At 39.3% G+C, this 23,829-nt stretch overlaps 1 protein-coding gene across 3 annotated transcripts in view; it reads right to left on the bottom strand.

Annotated features, from left to right (window-relative positions):
* Positions 1-23,829, bottom strand: part of mdm2 (MDM2 proto-oncogene) — a 52,693-nt gene that overhangs the window by 27,330 nt on the left and 1,534 nt on the right. Inside the window, exons 4-11 of one of the 3 annotated variants that reach the window (XR_009645712.1) lie at positions 23,328-23,461; positions 16,624-16,673; positions 7,877-7,941; positions 7,470-7,560; positions 5,651-5,811; positions 2,480-2,608; positions 2,322-2,405; positions 1,652-1,784 (exon numbers count right to left, since the gene is read on the bottom strand). Coding sequence is in view for 2 of the 3 variants with exons in the window: in XM_060839619.1 (XP_060695602.1) it covers positions 1,266-1,784; positions 2,322-2,405; positions 2,480-2,608; positions 5,651-5,811; positions 7,470-7,560; positions 7,877-7,941; positions 16,624-16,673; positions 23,328-23,461 (1,233 nt within the window). In the remaining variant the exon portion in view is untranslated. Of the gene's footprint in view, positions 1-762; positions 1,785-2,321; positions 2,406-2,479; positions 2,609-5,650; positions 5,812-7,469; positions 7,561-7,876; positions 7,942-16,623; positions 16,674-23,327; positions 23,462-23,829 lie in introns of those variants that run through there. The other 2 variants (XM_060839619.1, XM_060839620.1) reach the window with 2 other exon arrangements.

Below are 23,829 nucleotides of genomic sequence, written 5' to 3' on the forward strand. Positions count from 1 at the left end.
TTCACTTGAGAATGTAACTTTTAATTGTTCTGCGATTTACATATGAAAGAACTGAAACCAACATGCTCATTCTAAAAGAATCCAGCAAACAAACAATCCAGTCTTTTTCATCATATTATTTCAGTTACATCACACTGTATACTTTTGCTATAAATTCTGTGTCTTACAATCTTAAACTTCATAACCACCTGAAGGAGCAACACACCGAAAGCTAGTGTTCCCAAATAAGCATGTTGGACTATAACCTAGTGTTGTGTCTTTTTTAAACTTTGTACACCCCAGTCCAACACCTGCATTTCCAAATCACAAGAATTACAAAATTATTTGAAAAAGCAGAATTTTTTTTTGGGATCACAACTTGGACCGCAGACAATAAATGCATGAAATTTTCTGTGCATATAGTTTTCGTTAAAAGACTCCAATTTTTTTTCCAGCTGTTTGCATGTTCATGTAATTTCCATCAAGGTAAATTTGCCTGAGTCATTCATAGTAAGAAACACTTTGCAAATGTCCCAAGTGATCTAAGATAAAACTTCAAATCACACAGAGCATCAGCTCTTAGAAGTTAACATTTTGATTTTCCTAATATCTTATTTTATGCAGTGCAATGGATATGAACATCACTCATGGTTAAATTGTAGTGTAGTGCAGTGAAGCATTAGAACTGTCAGAAATGGATCTTCCCATCTTATCAAGATTTGAGGCTTTGTAATTTTAATTAAAGTTTGAAATCTAACCTAAACTTTGATTTAAAAAAATTAGACATCAACAAATAAATTAGTTTCACATATAACAGAAAACTAAACTTCAAATATACCTCTTTTTGCTGTGAATTGCCCTGGTGCATACAACAAATTATACAAATCTGTGCATCTGGACAAGCTAATTTGAAGATCCAGCAAGGGATATGGGGATTGTACTGTATAAATTATTCTTAATCAAATTGTGCAAACAATAATAGATATTTTTGTATAAAGAACCATTCATCATAACAAATCAAATCAAATCAGTTGAATAGGTATTTACAGAATTAAATTGGGAACATAGTAATACTTGTAACCCTACTAAATAGCAAGTCATATTCTTTATGAAGTTCTTATTACCTCACAAGGATCTGCCATTATTAGGATGGAGGAGTGAAGAGGTAGTCAAACACTTGCAGAAGTTACCATAAAATCTAGGCCAATATATAGTTAGTAGCCATCAAAAATTTGCTTTTTTTTTGGAAATAAAGTCCATCTTCAAACAGTAATAAATAATTACATTTAACTAAAGTAGGTCAATACAACCAATTGGATTGGCTCTCTGCACAATGGACATGGTTTGTTTCTCTTTTTCAGTTTCTTTGCACAAGTGTAACAAGCGAGAAGATGGCCTGTCCTACCATGAACAATACAACCATTCTTTGGTCGTGCCTGACATATAACACAAGCTTCCAAAGGTCCCAAAGTGCTCAACTCGCCTTTCTCTCCCTTGCCTGTACTTTCTTTTTCAAATTCCTGGCTGCAGCAGTTGAAGCTACCAGAAGTAGAAGGTTCCGAGCACTCAGTTTCTTGTGACTCTGAGCATTGAGATGCCTCACTGATTAAATCCGAACAGTTTGATTTCTTTGACTCAAGTGGTGGCTTCTTGCAATCAGGAACGTCAATACCTTCATCCTGCATCTTGTCAAACTGAAGTTTAGATTTATCAGGAAGCCAATCTTGACGGACAGACCAACATCGATGACAATGTCGTGGCAATGGAGGATTCAGCTCTTCACATTTGGAACATTTCCAATAATCCTGCAATTGAATGTTATTGCTGTAAAGCTATTGTTAAAATGAAGAAAAACCTTACTAAATAATATCACCCATTACCTTTTTATCACGATGATGATGCAGCAAATTGAAGGTGGTCATAAAAATACAAGCTAACCTTTGTTATTTAGTTGGTTATCTCAACTTCAGTGAAGTTCATAAGGAAGGAAACAAAAATAAAGATCACTGACGTACTGCTACATGCTTAGAATAGACTTAAGAGCAAGTTATGCACTCTACCACTGATGTGCTACCCTGTTGGTTCCATACCAAAAAGAATATTCAGTTTGGAGAGAAAACCTTTAGCTTCTGTTCAATGACAGAAGTGGACAGCTGTTACAAGAGTCAGATCAGTAATCCATTAAATCAATGTGCTGCTGCTCAAAAAAAAATTATGGGTACTATGGAAAGTTAATGACTTGTGGACATAACAGCAGGAAGAGAGTTATCAACACAGGGATAACAACACTGCAATACAAATATGCCAGCTACTCCAAATTCCCAAAAGAACCACTAACTTACAGCTTCAGATATTTCCGGATCAATTTCTTCAACAAAGGTGCTTTCATCACTGTCAGCAGCTTCAAAAATGGCAACTTCATAAATCTGCAAAACAGCTACGCTTAGTATCTTTGATTTCAAATGTCTCTTGAAAATGAAAGAATTTCTTTGAAGCTTGCCTCTTTGTCACTTTGGTCTTGTGAGTCCTCACTGAAATCACTATAATCTTCAGAGTGAACTGATTCAACTTCAAACTCAACACTAAACTTATCACTGGAGTCTTCACCTTCTGTACCAATATGAATATCCTGCAACAGAAAAGCAGCCAAGTTAGAACCTACAGGAGCAAAAGTAAACAAAACTATTTTAAAATGTATATAAAATTCACAAAGGATTCTTGCAGTTGACAACAGGTATGTCTTGCATAACAGTGAACACTAATCCAAAATATACTATTCTACCTTTTGATCAATGGAGTTTGGTCTCATTGACCTTCAACTATATCATTTTTTAAAAAATATATACATTTTCCCAAATTTAAAATCTTTTTTTATGCTTAGTTTCATTTGCAGAGTTTCTCTGTGAACTTGGCGCTGAGAAATCTGCAGACCAGTTTGTCTATATGCAACTCGAAGTGAAAAAATGGACTGAGTAGTTTAGTGCTTTATAATAAAAAAAACTGAAGAAGGTGTTTGGTTCCTTTATTGGTCAGAGAATTGAGTACAGGAGTTGGGAGATCATGATGCGGATGTACAGGACATTGGTTAGGCCACTGTTGGAATATAGCATGCAAGTCTGGTCTCCTTCCGAGCGAAAAGATGTTGTGAAACTTAACAGGGTTCAGAAACGATTCACAAGGATGCTGCCAGGGTTGGAGGATTTGAGCTATAGGGAGAGGCTGAACAGGCTGGGGCTGTTTTCCCTGGAGCGTCAGAGGCTGAGGGGTGACCTTACAGAGGTTTACAAAATTGAGGGGCATGGATGGGATAAATAGACGAAGTCTTTTCCCTGGGATCGGGGAGTCCAGAACTAGAGAGCATAGGTTTAGGGTGAGAGGGGAAAGATATAAGAGAGACCTAAGGGGCAACTTTTTCAAGCAGAGGGTGGTACGTGTATGGAATGAGCTGCCAGAGGATGTGGTGGAGGCTGGTACAATTGCAACATTTAAAAGGCATTTGGATTAGTATATGACTAGGAGGAGAAAGTGAGGACTGCAGATGCTGGAGATCAGAGCTGAAAAATGTGTTGCTGGAAAAGCGCAGCAGATCAGGCAGCATCCAAGGAGCAGGAGAATCGACGTTTCGGGCATAAGCCCTTCTTCAGGAACAGGAGGGAGACGGGCCAGGTGTTGGCAGGTAGGACTAAATTGGGTTGGGATATCTGGTCAGCATGGACAGGTTGGACTGAAGGGTTTGTTTCCATGTTGTATACCTCTGTGACTAAGTGACAGGAGCCCCAGAAAATTCCAGGCAGACTGGGAGTTATCAACAATATAGATGGTAGAGGGAGAGGGAGACAGTCCAGAATGAGAGGAAGAGGGTCCATCGATTGCTGGCTGCATGATAATTCCAAATAATGAGAAACTTACTATATCGAATTGTAAGGATATTGCTGGGAGAAAGGAAATGAAAGTCCTTTTCTGGTGTTTGCAATTAAATCTTACCAACATCTTTACCTATTGTAACTGTTCACATTTTTATTTTTAAAAAATATTACATTATAGAGTCACGAGATGTATAACATAGAAACAGTACCCTTCTGTCCAACTTGTCCATGCTGACCAGTTATCCTAACCTAATCTAGTCACATTTGCCAGCATTTAGCCCATATCCCTCTAAACATTTCCTATTCTTGTACATCCAGTTGCCTTTTAAAATGCTGTAATTGTATCTGCCTCCACCACTTCATTCCGAAGTGCACCACCCTCTGCATGAAAACATTACTCCTTAGGTCTCTTTTATATCTATCCACTCCCACCCTAAACCTTTGCCTTCTAGTTCTGGACTCCCCTACCCCAGGGAAGAGACTTTGTCTACTTATCTTATCATGCCCCTCATAATTTTATAAACCTCTATAAAGGTCACCCCTTTGACTCTGACACTCCAGGGAACACAGTCCCAGCCTATTCAACTGCTCCCTGTAGCTCAAATAGCTGGCAACATCCTTGTAAATCTTTTCTGAACCCTTTCAACTTTTACAACATCTTTCCAATAGGAAGATCAGAATTACATGCAATATTCCAAACGTGGCCAAACCAATGCCCTGTACAGCTGTAACATGACCTCTCAACTTCTATACTCAATGCTCTAACCAATAAAGGAAAGCAGATCAAACACCTTCTTCACTATCCTACCTACGTATGACTCTACTTTCAAGGAGCTATGAACCTGCACTCCAAGGTCACTCTGATCAGCAACACTCCCTAGGACCTTACCATTAAGTGGAAAGTCCTGCTCTTTTTGTTAAAAGTACACAAAAAGACTCTTGTGAATGTTTTCACGAAAATGACCACCACATTAAAACAAAGCTATGGGCTATTAAATTAGTTTCATCTTGAGTTTACATACAATCATTCACATAAATTAAGAGAAGGGATAGACCATTTGTTCCATAGGCTTGCTGCGCCACTTAAATAGATTATAGCTGATCTGATTGCACTCTGAATCCTATTTTGACTGTCAAAAATAAGAGAAATGTGCTGAACTCAAATAGGATAGAGAGTAAACTTCTTATTCTGTTAAAAAAAAACAAATGTGTGGTACAGTGCCCAGCAAGGTCATTGGCATTTTGAATACGGTCTACTTTTTCAAAGAAATGTGTTATTTCAAAAGAAGGATCAGAACATTAACTTGCTGGTTCCCTTCACAAATGCTGACTGTGTTTTGATCACCTCACATCTCATTTCTAGGATCTGCAATATTTTGCTTTATACTTTTAGGTACTCTACCAATTAAGCATAGTAAAGGTCAGCAATCCTTTATGTGCATATCCGTAAACTTTAAAGACAAAAGTCTTTTTGAAGGGAGACCCGAACAGACCTAAAAGCAATCTTATTTTCCAAAGGGCCCAAACCTAGAGTGCCTACAGGTCTTTTTGGGTCCTTTCGAAAAGAACTTCACTTTTAGGTTCAGTCAGGACAATCAAAGTTTTCTTTCTAAAAGGGCGCAAATGAACTTATCAGGATATCCCCAATCTGAAAAGCAGTTCGTCCTGAGGTTTTCAAATACAGGATTTTCGACCTAGGATATTAGCAACACTTCACAGCAGGGGGATAATACAAAGTAACCCAAAAATTAAAATTTCATCTTAAAGCTACCAATCCAAATTCCAAAATTTTGATGTTTACAAACCAGATGACTGGGAGAATCTGATGATTCACTGTTTCCATGTTCTCGACGCAACTTGCTTATCAGACACAAAGACAGATCATCCCAATGGAGAGAAATGCTATCAGATCGATGACGCTTTCGCCGTCTAGTATGAAACTGCTCATCAGGTGAGGCATCGTTATCTAAAACATAAATGTCACACATCAGTTTTTAAGAACAGCTCCAGTAAAGTCTAAGTGAGCTTGCTCACTTGACAATATCATCAATTACCAGTACTGTAGCTTACTGAAACAGCAGGGGTGCAGCAAGTTTTGGAGTATAAATCTTGAATAACATAGAACATAGTACAATACAGCGCCGACCTGTGAACTATTCTCAGCTCGTTCCCCTACACTATCCCAAAATCATCCATGGGCTTATCTAAGGATTGTTTAAATCTCCCTATGTGGCTGAGCCGACTACATTAGCAGGCAGGGCATTCCATGCCCTTACCACTCTCTGCGTAAAGAACCTGCCTCTGACATCTGTCTTAAATCTATCACCCCCTCAATTTGTAGTTATGCCCTCGCGTACAAGCTGACATCATCATCCTAGGAAAAGTCTTTCACTATCTACCCTATCTAATCCTCTGATCATCTTGCATGTCTCTAACAAATTCCCCCATTGCCTTTGTCTTACCAATGAGAACAGACCCAAGTCTCTCAGCCTTTCCTCATAAGACCTTTCCTCCAGACCAGGCAATATCTTGGTAAATTTCCTCTGCACCTTTACCAATGCTTCCACATCCTTCTTGTAATAAGGCGACCAGAACTGTACACAATATCCCAAGTGTGGCTGCACCAGCGTTTTGTATAGTTACAGCATGATAATGAAAACTAACACACTTATGCCTTCTTAACAGCACTATCCACCTGGTTGGCAACTTTCAGAGATCTATGCACATGGATTCCAAGATCCCTCTGCACATCCACACTACCAAGATTCTTTCCATTGACCCAGTACTCTGCATCCCTGTTATTCTTTCCGAAGTGCATCGCCTCACATTTAGCTGCATTGAACTTCATTTGCCACTTCTCAGCCCAATTCTGCAGTTTACCCAAGTCCCCCTGCAACCTGTAGCATTCTTCCAAATTGTCCACTATTCCACCGACTTTAGTGTTGTCTGCAAATTTACTAATCCAACCACCTGTGCCTGCGTCAAAGTCATTTATAAAAATGACAAACAGCAGTAGTCCCAGAACAGATCCTTGTGGCACACCACTAGTAACTAGACTCCAGACTGAATATTTTCCATCAACCATCACTCACAAACATTGCCAGAATGTTGTGAGGGCCAATAGTTCTTGCAGTATCCAGTGCTTCCAACCGTTTCTTAACATTACGTGGAGTGAAATGAAATTGACATTAGTGACACTGGAGATCTCTAGTGCTACCATACTTTTTTTCTAATTTATCATTCAACACACACTTTTGTTAAAATTCTCTGAGAATGCTGTTGACATTTGCCATTACTCTCTGTTGCAATATGGTTCCAGTGGCACTCAGTCTGCTCCTTCAAATATAGATGCAAAAGCCTGGACTGCTACATTTTGCAGGTCATTACAATTATACACAAAGTTGGTACTGGTTCTGGTTAGGCGGTGGGGTATGGGAAAGAAAGAATGGCCTTGAGCATCAATCCAATGCTCTATGCACAAATTGAATCTAGAGTGAGACATAAGGCAATTAGGTCAACGGTGATTCCTCAGCAACATCAGCTGAGGAGGTCAGCTAACTCTGCATAGATCTGGTGATTCAAGAAATTCATTGATCCTTTTTACACAGTCACCACAGTACTTACCAGAGTCACTGCAATTAGATCTTCTGCCTGTTGCAGGAGAACAGGAAACATTGCATGACGTGCAAGCATTCCCATCATTTGGAATGACTGTCTACAAAGCAGAACAAACACTGCTAAATACAGTGCATGACAAAACACTAGATTACCATATTGAACTCAACACAATTGAATCCCTTAAAATTCTGTATCATCTACAATAAATTTATATCAATGTGAAAGAAGTACACAAATTGGCATTAGATGCTGCAAATTATGGTATAACTAGGCCATTTAGTTTACTTCAGGATGAAAAGCTAATGCTAGCATTCAAAATTTACAAGTGCATCAGAACTGCATTCCCAACCAAATCAATGTGTACACGGCTATTGGAAAACATGCCCAAAGCTTACAAGTCAAGAAAATCTTACCATGAGGCAATCTTCACCCCCAAGCTGGTTGGTAATCTTTCCAAGATTGAGATCATCTATAGAATCTACATCACACAGAAAAACTTTTCAACATGTGCTTGCAATTGTTCCAAAAAAAAGCTTCACTCAATATAAAGAGTTTAAAATTTTGTTTAAAAATGGCATTAGACCAGAACTTTCAAAAACTTAGTATTTCAGAGTTATTAGAAGTTTGCATAATATAATAGCAGAAACTCAGAGGTAGCATGACAATAACAGAAGAGATATGTTTACTAATACGTGAACCAGGTTGATCCCAACTGGAAATGAGCAATTTAGAGGGCCTGGAAAGAAACAATATTGGAGGCACACATTTAAGAGAAATCAAAGGAACTGGCAAGGCTAGATGACATTCAAGTCCATACGAATGAAGCAAAGCAAGTCCACAAACCAATGACAAAAGTCCTCTGCCTATCAACAACTGCGTGATTAGTTGTCAGGTTGCTAAACAGCCTGGGCTGTGAACAGGAGAGGAGGCAACCCTGAAAAATCTAGCTCCCAGTTTTTGCAGTAAGTCAGTTTGAATTTAAAGAAAATGAGCTTATCTTTCCTTCAACAGATGCTGCAAATTGTGCCTTTGAACTGAATAGGGCATAGACTCATCATGAATCAAAAAGAGCCACTCTAAGCCTTTTGCAAACCAGTGTAATCAAAGAAAGTCAAGGGGAACTCTGCAGGCCATTAAGAACCAACATAACAGACACTACGGGTCTGATTTTCTAGTTTTCCCTCAGCCAATGTGGTTTTCTTCTGTTTAGGTTTGCCTGCCAGTGTGTCTTTGTCAGGGTTTGGAATCTTAATTTGTAGAGTTCACTTAACTAAGATTATTACAATTCATTAGATTCTAGTTGCAGTTATAAAGTAATTTCTTAAGTACAGAATATGTTCAATGCTTTCGATCAACTTGACACTGAAAAATCAGGAGAACATTTGGGGAAATTTGAATATTTTTAAAAAGACTTTTGAGATGTTTTTGGGAAGAGTTGAACTTGATTTCCAGTACACTACCTAGGGAATCATGATAGCTGTAAAGTTAATTGTGACTGGACTTTACATGGCAAAGTTAATTAAGTTAATCATTAACACCAGTTAATGATTGATAGTCAAGAGCAAGGTTTTGTTTAAAATTTCAAATCAGGTAATTTATTGTCATTGCCCTGAGAAAATGAACCATCTATTTTGTGGAGCTGTAACAGGAGCAATGTGTGTACGTGCCCTTAACAATCCTGAGTATGCAAAACACTATACAGTACTGAAAACCAATTTAGCATTGTCAATGAGGACTGCAATGTGGCATACTTGCATGTACTGGAAGTTACATGTTAAAATAACAGGGCTGAATTCTTGAGAGACAAAAAGAAGATGGCTGTGCATTTCAACTCAACAAAAATCAATTGCAGCCATTCATTGGTTCATTCATAAGAAATGATTTGATCAATCGACTTGTCTGGGTTTAAAGTTTAAACAAAGCCTGGCAGTTAACTGCCAGACATCAATAACGAGTACATTTGCCAAGGCAAAATCTCTACCAAAGTCCGCTTGCTTAGTGAGCAAGTGGGCTCAGTTTTAAACTATTGGCTTTCCCCTTAAACCAGTATTCTTGAGACCTGTCCTGACAAGTATAAGATGAAAGATTACCATAAAATGTATTACTTTTCAGTATTAAATTACTTCTAAAAACATTGCTGCCATGCAGGTAAGCACAGCTGCAATATCTACAAAAAGTGAATATGATCAATTTTCTGTTTCTTGTGGTGTTGTCTGAAGAACAGATAATGATGTTTTAAGAGCAGAATTCAGTCTTTCAAAATATATGCAAAATTTGCTTTCTAATTTTGGTCTCTGGAGAATTCGTGATTTTAAATGCTCCAGCTTTCAGAGTGTAGCCCCCTCGTCAGGTGAAGTGAGAGGGAAGCACGCATAACAAAATTTATGGGCAGAGAGATCAAGAGCAAAGAGATCAAAGGATTATACAAATTGTGTGAGTGGAGTGTTGATCAATATGTTTCTGCAAGTGACCAGAAGTATTCGTTGGTGTGAGTAAAGTGTCAACAGCTGAATAACAAGGGATGATGTATAATCTGATTAAATAAGGCAAAGAGATAATTACAAAAAATTTAAAATAAAAAAGGTGGTGCTGGAGGCAAACCAAATGACTGGAATAACATGGAACAAAAACAGAAGCCACTGGAAAAGCCCACCAGGGCTGGCAGCATCTGTGAAGAAATGCAGAGAAAGTGTCATTTCTTCAAAACCACCTTATTTTAAATTTTTTGTAATATCTCTCTGCCTTAATCAGATTATAGGCCATCCCTTCCCATGTTGTTCAGCTGTTGATACTTTACTCACACCATCCGACACTTTTGATCACTTGCACAGATTTATTATTCAACACTCCACTCACACCATTTGCATGATACTTTGATCTCTCTGCCGATAAATTCTGTGTTCTGTGTGCTTCTCTTTCATGTCACCTGATGAAGGGACTACGTTGAATCCTTGTGACTTCAAATAAACCTGTTGGACTACAACCTGGTGTCACAGAATTTCTGACTTTGTCAATACCAGTCCAACTCTGGCATCACCACATCAGCAACCCTATGGGCAACACTTTCAAAGTGCTTTCAAAATCTTTCTTTCTGCCCACAAGACCCTTGCATGTGCACACACAGAGGGAATTTTGTATGTGGATTAGCATTTTAACTAGTAGAGATACATGTTGATAATTCATCATTGCTTACTTAGTTAGAAATTATTTGCTTCTAATAAACAGCAATTCTTGTTAAGTACAGAAATTCTGTGCAATATACATAAGTTGGGAGAACTAGCCATTTGGATACAGAACTGGCTCAAAGGTAGAAGACAGGGGGTGGTGGTGGAGGGTTGTTTTTAGACTGAAGGCTTGTGACCAGTGGAATGCCACATGGATCAGTGCTGGGTCTACAACTTTTTGTCATTTACATGTTCACATTCCAAATCATTTATAAGAGGTATAGTTAGTAAGTTTGCAGATGACACCAAAATTGGAGATGTAGTGGACAGCGAAGAAGGTCACCTCAGATTAACAACGGGACCTTAGTCAGATGGGCAAATGGGCGGAGAAGTGGCAGATGGAGTTTAATTTAGATAAATGTGAGGTGCTGCATTTTGGGAAAGTAAATCTTAGTAGGACTTATACACTCAATGGTAAGGTACTAGTGAGTGTTGCTGAACAAAGAGACCTTGGAGTGCAGGTTCATAGATCCTTGAAAGCGGAGTCGCAGGTAGATAGGATAGTGAAGAAGGCATTTAGTATGCTTTCCTTTATTGGTCAGAGTATTGAGTACAGGACATTGGTTAGGCCACTGTTTGAATATTGCATGCAATTCTGGTCTCCTTCCTATTGAAAAGATGTTGTGAAACTTGAAGTGGTTCAGAAAAGATTACAAGGATGTTGCCAGGGTTGGAGAATTTGAGCTATAGGGAGAGGTTGAATAGGCTAGGGCTGTTTTCCCTGGGAGTGTCGGAGCTGAGGGGTGACCTTAGAGGTTTATAAAATCATGAGGGGCATGGATAGAACAAACAGACAAAGTCTTTTCCCTGGGTTGAGGAGAGTCCAGAACTAGAGGGCATAGGTTTAGGGTGAGAGGGGAAAGATATAAAAGAGAACTAAGGGGCAACTTTTTCACACAGAAGGTGGCACGTGTATGGAATGAGCTGCCAGAGGAAGTAATGGAGGCTGGTACAATTGGAACATTTAAAAGGCATCTGGATGGGTATATGAATAGGAAGGGTTTGGAGGGATATGGGCTACGTGCTGGCAGGTGGGACGAGATTGGGTTGGGATATCTGGTTTGCATGGACGAGTGGGACCAAAGGATCTGTTTAGGTGACGTACATCTCTATGACTATAAGTGAAGGCTTTTTTTTGAAAATTTACGTCCAATAAATGTTAAATTGGGAACTTTTGCATACTTTCTAAAATCTTTAACTTTGAGATGACTCAATGAATAGCACTGCTGGATTTCAAGCACACTTCCCCCATTAGCCATATCATCATGGACCACTACTTCTTAGTGTCTCAGTTTTTTCAGCTTAATTAAGACTGTGTACATTAAATAGTGATGCCATTGTGGAGCGTAACCAGATCTTGATCATGGATAACTATACTATATTTAAATCACATAGTAACCATTGCTATGTATAAACTGTATCAGGTATTTGTGCTCTTTTCCAATGAGAACAGCTCAAAAACCAACCAGGGACTAACCTTCTTCTGGAGGTATAGTGATTGGGATCAGGTTGACCTTGTTAACTACAAAATTTCTTGAATGCCTCAGGTTAACAATACCAATCAGGAAAGCCCTGGCTGACCAATACTAACAGGAGATTTAGAATCTCCTCAGTTCAGGAGACTGGTTGTGGCCAGCCAGTTCAGAGTCAGTCTCCTGTGCACAAACAAATAAATGGTGATTCGGTGACAGGACCTGGCTTACATGCAGTTATTTCAGGAGGAAAGTATGATAAATATAGAGTTGAAAATTTGCTGATAAAGTTTGGATTAGACTTAATAATATGTAGCAGAACTAGTAATCATTTCTTGTAATCAGGTAAATTTGCAGCATTACACTGCTCAGCTGATGGTCGATGAGACAACATGCATCACAAAATTGAATTAGGAGAAAGCTACAGCTTGTTCTAACACTGCACCAGACAAATCATATAAACAAAGCCATAACAGGTGATCCTTCCTTGACAAAAAAAATCTCAATGCACTCTGATAACCAGTACAATTTTGGCAGTACCAAAATAACAATACTACCAGTATGATGCAGACACTCACATTGATACTAAAACAATAAATTAAGTTTGGGTTTTTGAGTAGTTAATTAACTATTACTTAACTAATAAACTTTGTTGCCCTGGAGATTTAAAACTGTGTGGGAGGTCCAGTGTTTAAATTTATGGGTTTACGTCCACTTTGGTAGCGCTTTATTTTTCTGTGTCACAAAGTATCAGTTTAGAAAGTCAGGAGAGATTTTCTTAAGATTAAGGAAAACACTCATAGCAGAGAGCATGTGAGAATGTGAGCAAGAGCGCACAAGAAAAATATTACTGTTACTTTGAGCTTGGAGCATTTCTGTGTAAAGATGGTTTTATAGGCCAATGCTCATGAGAACAGAAGAATAGAGTGAAGCAAAATTATTGGTCTAGTGGCAGACCAAAAGTACTGGAATTAATATCCAAAGAGATTACTTAATGCAAAGTCTGTTAAGCTCAAATTTGTAACAGTTCCTTGAAGAAGCTATTTACAGTTTTGTAGCCTATAAATTAAAGTCACAGCAACTTAAACCTTCCAAGGTGTTTGAAACAGAGATTGTAGTGTGAGTTACAGTATGAGTAGTGTTTTTGGGTGAGTGTGTAATTTTAGATACTATACAAAAGCTATCTCTCTTTCCAATTTGTAAAGGTCTTCTGGAAAACTACTGAGGTGACTTACAAAAGCTATTAAAATTTGAGGCAAGAGGTAATGGTTTTGGCTGTGGTAATGAATGATTTGAAAATTATTCATATGCCTGGAAAGGAAAATGCCATCATGTTTGCCACATTGAGAATATACATGCCAAAGATTGTGAGGTGTAAAAATACTTCCTGTCTAACTCAGTGTATAATTCATATAGACAGATACGAATTAGTGACAAGATGACATTTGACGAACAATAAAAATGTCGAAGGTAGATATTTATTCTTGGGGGTGGAAGGTCTGATGTAGACTGATTTATATATTTTAATATCATCTACTGTAAGTTTGGGTTTGAGTTATTAACATAGTAAAACCTTCCTCAGACTCCTGCTCATTGAAGACAGAGCTGCAGTCAACACCATTATCTCATCCAGCCTAATCTCAAAACTCTGAGATCGAGGTCTCAGCTCCACCCTCTGCAACTGGATCCTCAGCTCCCTGACCCATAGACTGCAATAAGTAAAAATAGATAATGGCATTTCATCTCAACATTGGAGTGCTAAGGATGCATTCTCAGCCCCTACTGTACTCCCTGTACATCCACAACTGTGTGGCCAAATTCTGAACAAACACTATTAACAACTTTACTGACAACACCCCTGCAGTGGGATGGATATCAAACAACGATGAGTCAAAATACAGAAAGGAGAGGGGGAACTTTATTATTGGTCTAGTGGTGCAATAATAACAACAACAATCTCTCTCAATAAATTGGCAAAACAAAAGAACTGACTGTTGGCTTCTGAAAGAAAGGAGAAGTTGCCCCCATCTACATCAACAGATGAGACAGTTGAGATTATCAAGTTCCTAGAAGTGACGATAACTGTCAACTGTCCTGGATTCCTCACATAGATGCAACGGTCACCAAGGCACAACAATAGTTCTTCTTCCTCAGTTGGCTTATGAAATTTAGCATGTCTATGAGGACGCTCACAAACTTTTAGATGCACCTCAAAAGCATATTATTCAGGTGCATTACAGCCCCAAAGGGCAACTGCTCTGTCCAGGACCACAAGAAACTACAAGATTGTGTGCACAGCCCAGACCATCATGGAAACCAACCTTTCATCAATGGACTCTATTTACACCTCTCGCTGCCACGGAGAAGCTGCTAGCATCAAAGACCCATCTCACCCAAGTAATGCTCACCTACAAACTCTTCCATCAGGCAAAAGGTACAGAAGTTTGAACACATGCACCAACATGCTTCTTCCCTGCTGTTATTAGGCTGATGGACTCTCTAACTTCAAATCATGTTGATTTTATTAACGATGGTCTTGGTTTGTGCACATCCTGTGTGGTTAATTAACCTGTGTGCCTCACTCTGTCTAGATATTTTCACCCTATGATCTGGATGTCCTTGAGTACTATGATCTGCTTGTACTGCTCGCAAACAAAGCTATTCGTTGTACTTAGGTATATTTGATAATAACCCAAACCAAACCCGTCTGAAGTTAATAATTGGCTCAACATATTTCTGCAGTCATGATGATTTATTTTAAAACAGTTTTTGAAGCCTAGCTTTAGAATAAATAGATTTGTATGTTTTTGATAGGGTTTTATGACAGAACAATTTAAACAAGTTCAAGTTTAGGAAGCTAAAGTTGAAGCTCAAGCGAAACATCTATAGCTAAAAAGGTTACTTTTTTTTAGTTTTATTTCAAGTATTGAGCAGTCTTGTGAAGTCAATGGTTGAAGTTGGCTGTATGGGCCAGTGCTCCTGAGAAGGGAAGGATATAGTGAAACAAAGTTAAGAGTCGGTGTTAGTTCTAGACCAGATATGTTGGGATAAAACACTTAAAAAGATGAATAAAAACATCAATCTAAAAGTTCCAATCCATAATTTATAGTCACAAGTGACATAGGCCTACCAAGATATTTGAATCAAAGATTCTGCTGTGTTCAGTGAGTGCGCTGTGGTACTATAAATAGAGTGCTTTTGGACACTGTACCAGACTTGTGTTTTGGATACTAAACAAACCTGTTGTTCATCTTTCCAATTTATGAAGTTGTGTTTTGGAATTAGTGGGATTATACTTCTGTTGTATGTTTAGAAATCTTTGGATTTGACATTATTGACAGAGTTTGGTTTATTCTACTTTATTTTTGTTTCTTTCATCAATGAATATCTTTTTTGTGAAGCAAAGTCTGCTGCATTATGTGCAGTGAGAAAAAAACAATTTTGGTCATATTTTGATTTTTGTTTTAGTTGTAACAATCAAGCCAGGTTTCTATTTGGAATGAGACCTGTCCAGTAATAACGTCAGGTAGGAATGTTAGGGCAGCATAGTGGCTCAGTGGGCAGCACTGCTGCCTCACAGTGCCAGGGACCAGGTTCGATTCCTGCTTTGGGCGACTGTCTGTGTTGAATTTGCATTCTCCCAGTGTCTGTGTGGGTTTCCTCCAGCTACTCTGGTTTCCTCCCACAATCCAAAAGGTGTGCAGGTCAGGTGAATTGGCATGCTAAATTGCCCGTAGTGTTGTTAGGTGCATTAATCAGAGGTAAATGTAGGGAAATGACTCTCAGTGGGTTACTCTTTGGATGGTTGGTGTGGACTTGTTGGGTCAAAGAGCCTGTTTCCACACTAGGGAATCTAATCTAGTAACACCACATGCATATTTAAGTGTGCCCAAGCCTGGGCGATGTCAATTCATGTAAACTCCCTGCATTTAACTACTTTTCAGGTATCCAATTAACCAAAAAAAAACAGTAATCTAAACAGTTCATTGTGACAAGTTTTCAGCTAAAGCCCAAACATTGTAACATTTCAACTAATCTAAAAACTTCCCAACTCTTCTGACTATTCTCTTATTATTAAAGGGCATTCAGAACTAACAAGAACGTACTAATCACTTGCAAGCAATGAGTGCATAATGTTGGCATTGGCGTCCTTAATTCAGAGATCAAAACCATTTCCACTACATGTACAAGGCAGGTAATTGAACAGCACATGATTAAGCTTTTCATTTCACTGTGCAACTGCAATCATTTTTGACCTAAAACACATATCTACTTCAAGAAAGTATGCTCTCTCTAATTTAAAGTGCAATTAAATTAAAATCTTCAGTAACTAGCTTTCATTTTGTTCTGATGTCAATTTGAAAACAGATTTTCCTTCTGACTTTCCCTTCCCAAATCCTTTTCTTAAAAGTGACATAATTGAAAGTAGTTAGTGCAGACATTATTAAAATCAAGGCAACATACCTTCATGGCCCACTGATATCAAATTTTTTGACAGCATGGCATATAATGTTCTGGAAAATATAGAAGTACATGTTTATATAGGTTGTGTTCAGCATATTACACAACTAATAGTGTGACATATATCTCATTACAATTTAAGGAACATTAACTTTATATTATATTATTCTTAAGCTGGTCTCTGCAAGAGATATTACAATAAAGGTAAAGTCACCATAGTTTGAATGGACCAAACAGCTACTCTCTCATTGGAGAGAGATGACTAGTGGTGCTGCTAGTACTAACTTCAGCAACTCTGATGCTACTGGTTTATTTGGTGAGTGGTTTATCCACCCTTTGCAACCTAAGCAAATTTCAGATTCAGAGAAATAAAACTGATGACAACTTACTGCGGATACCATATCCTATCCATAGTTAAGCAAGATTTGGAGATGCCGGTGTTGGACTGGGGTGTACAAAGTTTAAAAATCACACAACACCAGGTTATAGAATTTATAGCAAAAATTTGCAGTGTGATGTAACTGAAATTATACATTGAAAAATTGATTGTCTGTTAAGCCTTTCATCTGTTAGAATACAGTAATATCACTGTATTCTATCACTGTATTCTAACAGATGAAAGGCTTAACAGACAATCAATTTTTCAATGTATAATTTCAGTTACATCACACTGCAAATTTTTGCTATATATTCTGTGTTACGATCGAGCCCTCCACAATCACCTGATGAAGGAGTGAAGCTCCGAAAGCTACTCTGCTTCCAATTAAACCTGTTGGACTATAACCTGGTGTTTTTAAATATTTAAGCAAGAACTGGAAAACCATGGAGTGGTGGGGAAATCTATGCTGGAAGACAGAAAAAGACACTTGCCTTTAAATGAATAATGTGCAAGACGTAAGCCTGAAATTAACAATTGCTCTTATTGTCCTCACACCAAACACATATTATAATAAATCTTTACTTCACTATTTTGTCAAAGGTGAATACATTTAATTTAATGGATTAATATTTTAAACCCCTTGCAATGCAGCTATTATGACATTATACAACACGGTGGCTCAGTGGTTAGCACTGCTGCCTCACAGCACCAGGGACCCAGGTTCAATCCCAGACTTGGGCAACTGTGTGTGGAATTTGCACATTCTCCCAGTGCCTGTGTGGGTTTCCTCCGGGCGCTCCGGCTTCCTCTTACAATCCAAATATGTGCAGGCCAAGTGAATTGACCATCTAAATTGCCCCTAACGTTAGGTGCATTTGTCAGAGAGAAATGGGTTTGGGTGGGTTACTCTTCGGAGGGTCAGTATGGACTTGTTGGGCCAAATGGCCTGCTTCCCTTCTATAGGGAATCTAATCTAATCTAATGTAAATCACTGATAAAGATTATATAGAGGTCTGCATTTTCTAGAAGCATAAACATGTGAATAAAGATCTGCACGGCTTCACAAGATTAGAAAATAATTACAACGGGCCAAGGAGAAGGAGATATTAACAAGTGTGAGTATAACATGTAAATTTTGAAGACCATTTTAAAGCAGAGTTAGTGAAGAGTTTGGTGAGACACTGAGGAGGACACTTCAGGCTCAGACTTCAAGTATTCATAAACTGAACAAATAAAATAAGAGATGTATAAGAAGTCAGAGTTAGTTTTCCACATTCTGAGCTTCTGGTCATAATTTTATTGGTAGATGTACAGCAGCTACAAGATACACAACAATGACAAGATGTTGCAATCTCGCCATACCTAGTGCGTTTTTTAATTCGCACTGCCTTGTCTAGATAGTACTTTAATTATTGCATTTTAGTATTTAAATACTTGTGCATCATCATATCATATTCAATTAATATTTTATGATTATAAAGGTTTTGTCAGGTTAACAAATGCTGAAATAAAAAGATTCTGCTACAGATACTAGAAATCAGAAATAAAAAAGACTGGTGAAACTCAGTAATCCAGCATATCTGTGGTGATAAAGTTAATGTTTCAAGTCTTAAGACTTTTCTTCAGATACCTCATAAGTATTTCATTTACTAATTTGTATAATGTAGCGCTGTTTTATTCGGGTCTTTAACGATGATGGTAAAAAGTTGAGTTTCAGAACAGATCTCTGCTGAACACATCATACTTTGCGCCCAAAGCTAGAAGATATAGGTTTAAGGTGAGAGGTATGAGATTTAAAAGGGATCTAAGCAAATGTTGTACACAGAGGGTGGAGCATTCATGGATTGAACTGTTTGCAATTTTTGTGAAGATTTGTAAGTCAGGTTGAGGTTCAGTTTGTAAGTTTACTCGCTGAGATAGCGTACCCTGCAATGACCACATCGGACAGACAGGCAGAAAACTAGCCCCAGAATACACGAACACCAACTAGCCACCAAAAGACATGACCCACTATCAGTGGTATCCTTACAAACAGACGAAGGAGGACACCACTTCGACTGTGACAACACACCCATCCTAGGACAGGCTAAAAAGAGACACGCACAAGAACCGGAACTTTGTCAATAAACACATCGTTTTGGACCCCTTTTACCAACCTCTGAGGAAAAAGAACTGAAATGTTCTCATCTTCCTTAAGGGATCAAGACACATAAGTAGAAAGTGGGATAAAACATCAGCATGTCACTGGACGCTCACCGATGATACTACACAGCATGGTGATGAAACATCTAAAAACAAACTGCCAGCTCAGCGAACAAATTTACAATATGGAACGAACGGTCAGAAGTAGTAGTGGTGGTGGAGGCTGGTACAAATACAACATATAAAAGAAATCTGGATGAGTGTATGAATAGGAAGGGTGTAGCGGGATATAGGTCAAATGTGACCATGTTAATTTAGGAAGTCTGATCGGCATGGACGAGGGTCTGTTTCCAGGCTGTATAACTCTATGACATTAGTCAGAATGCTTTGTTTTTAATCCATCTCCAATATGCCAACCAATTATCAACCGATCACCCAAGGTTTGCCTCACCCTAAATTCGGTGCATTCTAATTCTTGCTAATTAGTCTTGTATATAATGCTTAAGAAACACATTCCTTCCATCATAAGGTCAGAAATGGGGATGTTCGCCAGTGATTACACAATGTTCAGCACAATTTGTGAATCCTCAAATATTGAAACAGTCAAATGTTCAAATGCAACAGGATCTGGACAAATTCCAGGCTTGGGCTGATAAGTGGGCGGCATGGTGGCACAATGGTTAGCACTGTTGCCTCACAGCGCCAGAGACCCGGGTTCAATTCCCACCTCAGGCGACTGACTGTGTGGAGTTTGCACATTCTCCCCGTGTCTGTGTGGGTTTCCTCCGGGTGTTCCGGTTTCCTCCCACACTCCAAAAACGTGCAGGTTAGGTGAATTGACCACGCTAAATTGCCCGCAGTGTTAGGTGTGGGGGAGTGGGTCTGGGTGGGTGCGCTTCGGAGGGTCAGTGTGGACTTGTTGGGCCGAAGGGCCTGTTTCCACACTGTAAGTAATCTAATCTAAAAGTAGCAAGTAACATTTGCGTCACACAAATGCTAGGCTACAACGATCACCAAAAAGAGACAATCTAACCACCACCCAATGACCATTCAATGGTGTTATCATCACTGAATCCTCCACTATCCTGGGGTGATCATTGACCAGAAATTTAACTGGACATACCACATAAACAGTGGGACAAAGTAAGGACTACAGATGCTGGAGTATCAGAGTTGAAAAATGTGGTGCTGGAAAGAAACAGCAGGCCAGGCAGCATCCGAGGATCAGGAGAATCGACGTTTCGGGCATAAACCCTTCAGGAATGAGGCTGAAGAAGGGCTTATGCCCGAAACGTCGATTCTCCTGATTCTCGGATGCTGCCTGGCCTGCTGTGTTTTTTTCCAGCACCACATTTTTCAACTCTCATACCACATAAACAGTGGCTATAACAGCAGGTCAGAGGCTCTGAATTCTGCAGCGAGTAACTCCACTTCTGAATCCCCAGAGCCTGTCCCACCATCTACAAGGCACAAGTTAGAACTTTAAGGGAATACTCATTTGCTGGATGAGTGCAGCCCCAACGCCACTCAGAAAGCTTGACACCATCCAGGACAAAGAAACTCGCTTGATTGGCACTACATCCACAAGCATCCACTCCCTCCACCACTGATGTTCAGTAGCAGCAGTGTGTATTATCCACAGGATGCACCAAAGATCCTCAGAAAGCACCTTTCAAACCCAAGGACAAGGGCAGCAGACATATGGGAACATCACCACTTTCAAGAACTATCCAAGCCACTCATCATCTTGACTTGGAAATATATTGCTGTTCCTTCACAGTCACTGGGTCAATATCCTGGAATTCCCTCCGAAAAGGGCATTGTGGGTCAATCCACAGCACATGGATTACAGCAGTTCAAGAAGGCAGCTCACTACAACCTTCAAGGGCAATTAGGGACCGGTAATAGAACACAGAAAAGTACAGCATAGAACAAGCCCTTTGGCCTATGATGTTGTGCCAAGGTTTAATCCTAATGTAAAATATAATAACTTAACCTACACACCCCTCAACTCACTGCTATCCATGTGCATATCCAGCAGTCGCTTAAATGTCCCCAATGACTCTGCTTCCACCACCACCGCTGGCAACGCATTCCATGCATTGACAACTCTCTGCGTAAAGACCTACCTCTGATGTCACCTCTATACCTTTCTCCGAATATCTTAAAACTATAACCCCTCATACCAGTCAATCCTGCCCTGCGGAAAAGTCTCTGGCTACTGACTCTATCTATTCCTCTCATTACCTTGTATACCTCGATCAGGTCTCCTCTCCTCCTCCTTCTCTCCAGAGAGAAAAGTCTGAGCTTATTCAACCTTTCTTCACAAGGCAAGCCCTCCAGTCCAGGCAGCATCCTGGTAAACCTTCTTTGCACCCTTTTCAAAGCCTCTGTACCTTTGCTACAGTAGGGCAACCAGAACTGGACACAATATTCCAAGTGTGATCTCACCAGGGACTTGTAGAGCTATAGCAAAACCTCATGGCTCTTACAACTCAATCCCCCTGTTAAATGAAAGCCAAAACACCACATGCTTTCTTAACAACCCTATCCACTTGGGTGGCAACTTTTGCACACCCAGATCCCTCTATTCTTCCACACTGCCAAGAATCCTGTCCTTAATCCTATATTCGGCATTTGAGTTCGACAATCCAAAATGCATCACTTCGCATTGAGCCAGGTTGAACTCCATCTGCCATTTCTCAGCCCAGCTCTGCATCCCGTCTATGTTGCACTGCAGCCTGCAATAGTCCTTGATACTATCGATGGTACCTCCAATCTTTGGGTCATCTGCAAATTTACTAACCCACCCCTCAACCTCCTCATCCAAGTCATTTATAAAAATTACAAAGAGCAGTGGCCTGTGGGACCCCACTCAACACTGATCTCCAGGCAGAATACTCTCCATCTACAACCCTCTCTGCCTTTATGTCAGCCAACCAATTCTGAATCTAGACAGCCAAATTTCCCTGTATCCCAAACTTCCTAACTTTATGAATGAGCCTACCATGGTGAATAAACGCTAGATAGCCAGCAATGCCTAAATCTCACAAATGAGTTGTAAAAAACCTTATGGACATCCATTTAGACACTCTGTCCTATCCATCCTATTAACAACCTTCTCAAATTCTAATCAGAATGGTCAGGCACAACCATTCAGTGATGAATGTTCACTTACTGATCAGCTCACACTTTTTATGATTAGAATTGGAGAAGGTTGTTAATAGGATGGATAGGACAGAGTGTCTAAATGGATGTCCATAAGATTTTTTAAAATTCATTCGTGAGATTTGGGCATTGCTGCCAATCTAGCATTTATTACCAGTCCCTAATTGCTCTTGAGAAGGTGGTAGTGAGTCACCTTCTTGAACCGCTGTAATCCCATGTGCTGTGGATTGACCCACAATGTCCCTGGGAGGGAATTCCAGAGTACTGATCCAGTGACAGTGAAGGAACGGCGATAAAATTCCAGTAACTTTACAGCAGTGATGTTAATGTAGTTTTTTCTTGTTTTTCCTTCCCTCAAACCATCTGCAATTTCCCCACCTGTGTTTTAAATATGCTCGTTTTGGAAACAGAGACCTAAATTATATTATGTTTATCATTGTTATTTTTGAAAATTGTATTAAAATATGTTAAGAACAGGGAAACAGCAGAGACAAGCCATACTCTCATTTAGGGTAAAAAATGAGGTCTGCAGATGCTGGAGATCACAGTTGAAAATGTGTTGCTGGTTAAAGCACAGCAGGTCAGGCAGCATCCAAGGAATAGGAAATTCGACGTTTCGGGCATAAGCCCTTCATCAGGAATGAGGAGAGGGTGCCAGGCAGGCGAAGATAAAAGGTAGGGAGGAGGGACTTCTTCCACCTATCACATCTCCATTGCCCCTCCCACAAGTCCCTCCTCCCTACCTTTTATCTTAGCCTGCCTGGCATCCTCTCCTCATTCCTGATGAAGGGCTTATGCCCGAAACGTCGAATTTCCTATTCCTTGGATGCTGCCCGACCTGCTGTGCTTTAACCAGCAACATATTTTCAACCATACTCTCATTTATTCTAGCACAGCATTGAGAATAAGAAACATTAAATTTATTTATGCAACTTAACCCAATTTTTAAAAGTATTTCAACACTCTTCCAACATGTTCACAAAACATTCTGAAAGTTTGTTTCCAAAATTTATTTTACCGTGGTTCTTTAATTGAAAAGCTCTGCACTCCAAACAAGTGACTCAACAGATCATCAGAACAATGTACTATATGTTGCTGTCTTTCATCATACAACTGCTTAGCCATTATGTACTGTCCCAAGTAGTGCATTACCTGTTCAAAAGAAATATAAACAATTTTCAGTTCAACACTTCAGCACAATACTTGCATATATTAAATTACAGTAGTGTGTTTAATGAGACTTAAGGTACAAGGTGCAAGCATTTCCACTGACAAAAGAAATACCCAAGGAATTTTCAGGAGGTTATACTTACGGGCAAACCCATCCTTCCAACAGTTTTGGAATAGAATCTTCTGGCATGTCATTCTGAACTCTTAAACATAACTTAAAGATAGTGCTAGCCTTGAAATACTGACTGACACAATGTGGCAACGATTATACAAGTTCAGCAAACCATTAGCCAAAAGTGAGTGAGCCAGTTTTGATTTCTGTTTGTGATTCTGCCTCTCTCAATCAATAT

The sequence above is a fragment of the Hemiscyllium ocellatum genome, chromosome 19 (genome assembly GCF_020745735.1).
Source record: "Hemiscyllium ocellatum isolate sHemOce1 chromosome 19, sHemOce1.pat.X.cur, whole genome shotgun sequence".
NCBI lineage: Eukaryota > Metazoa > Chordata > Chondrichthyes > Orectolobiformes > Hemiscylliidae > Hemiscyllium > Hemiscyllium ocellatum.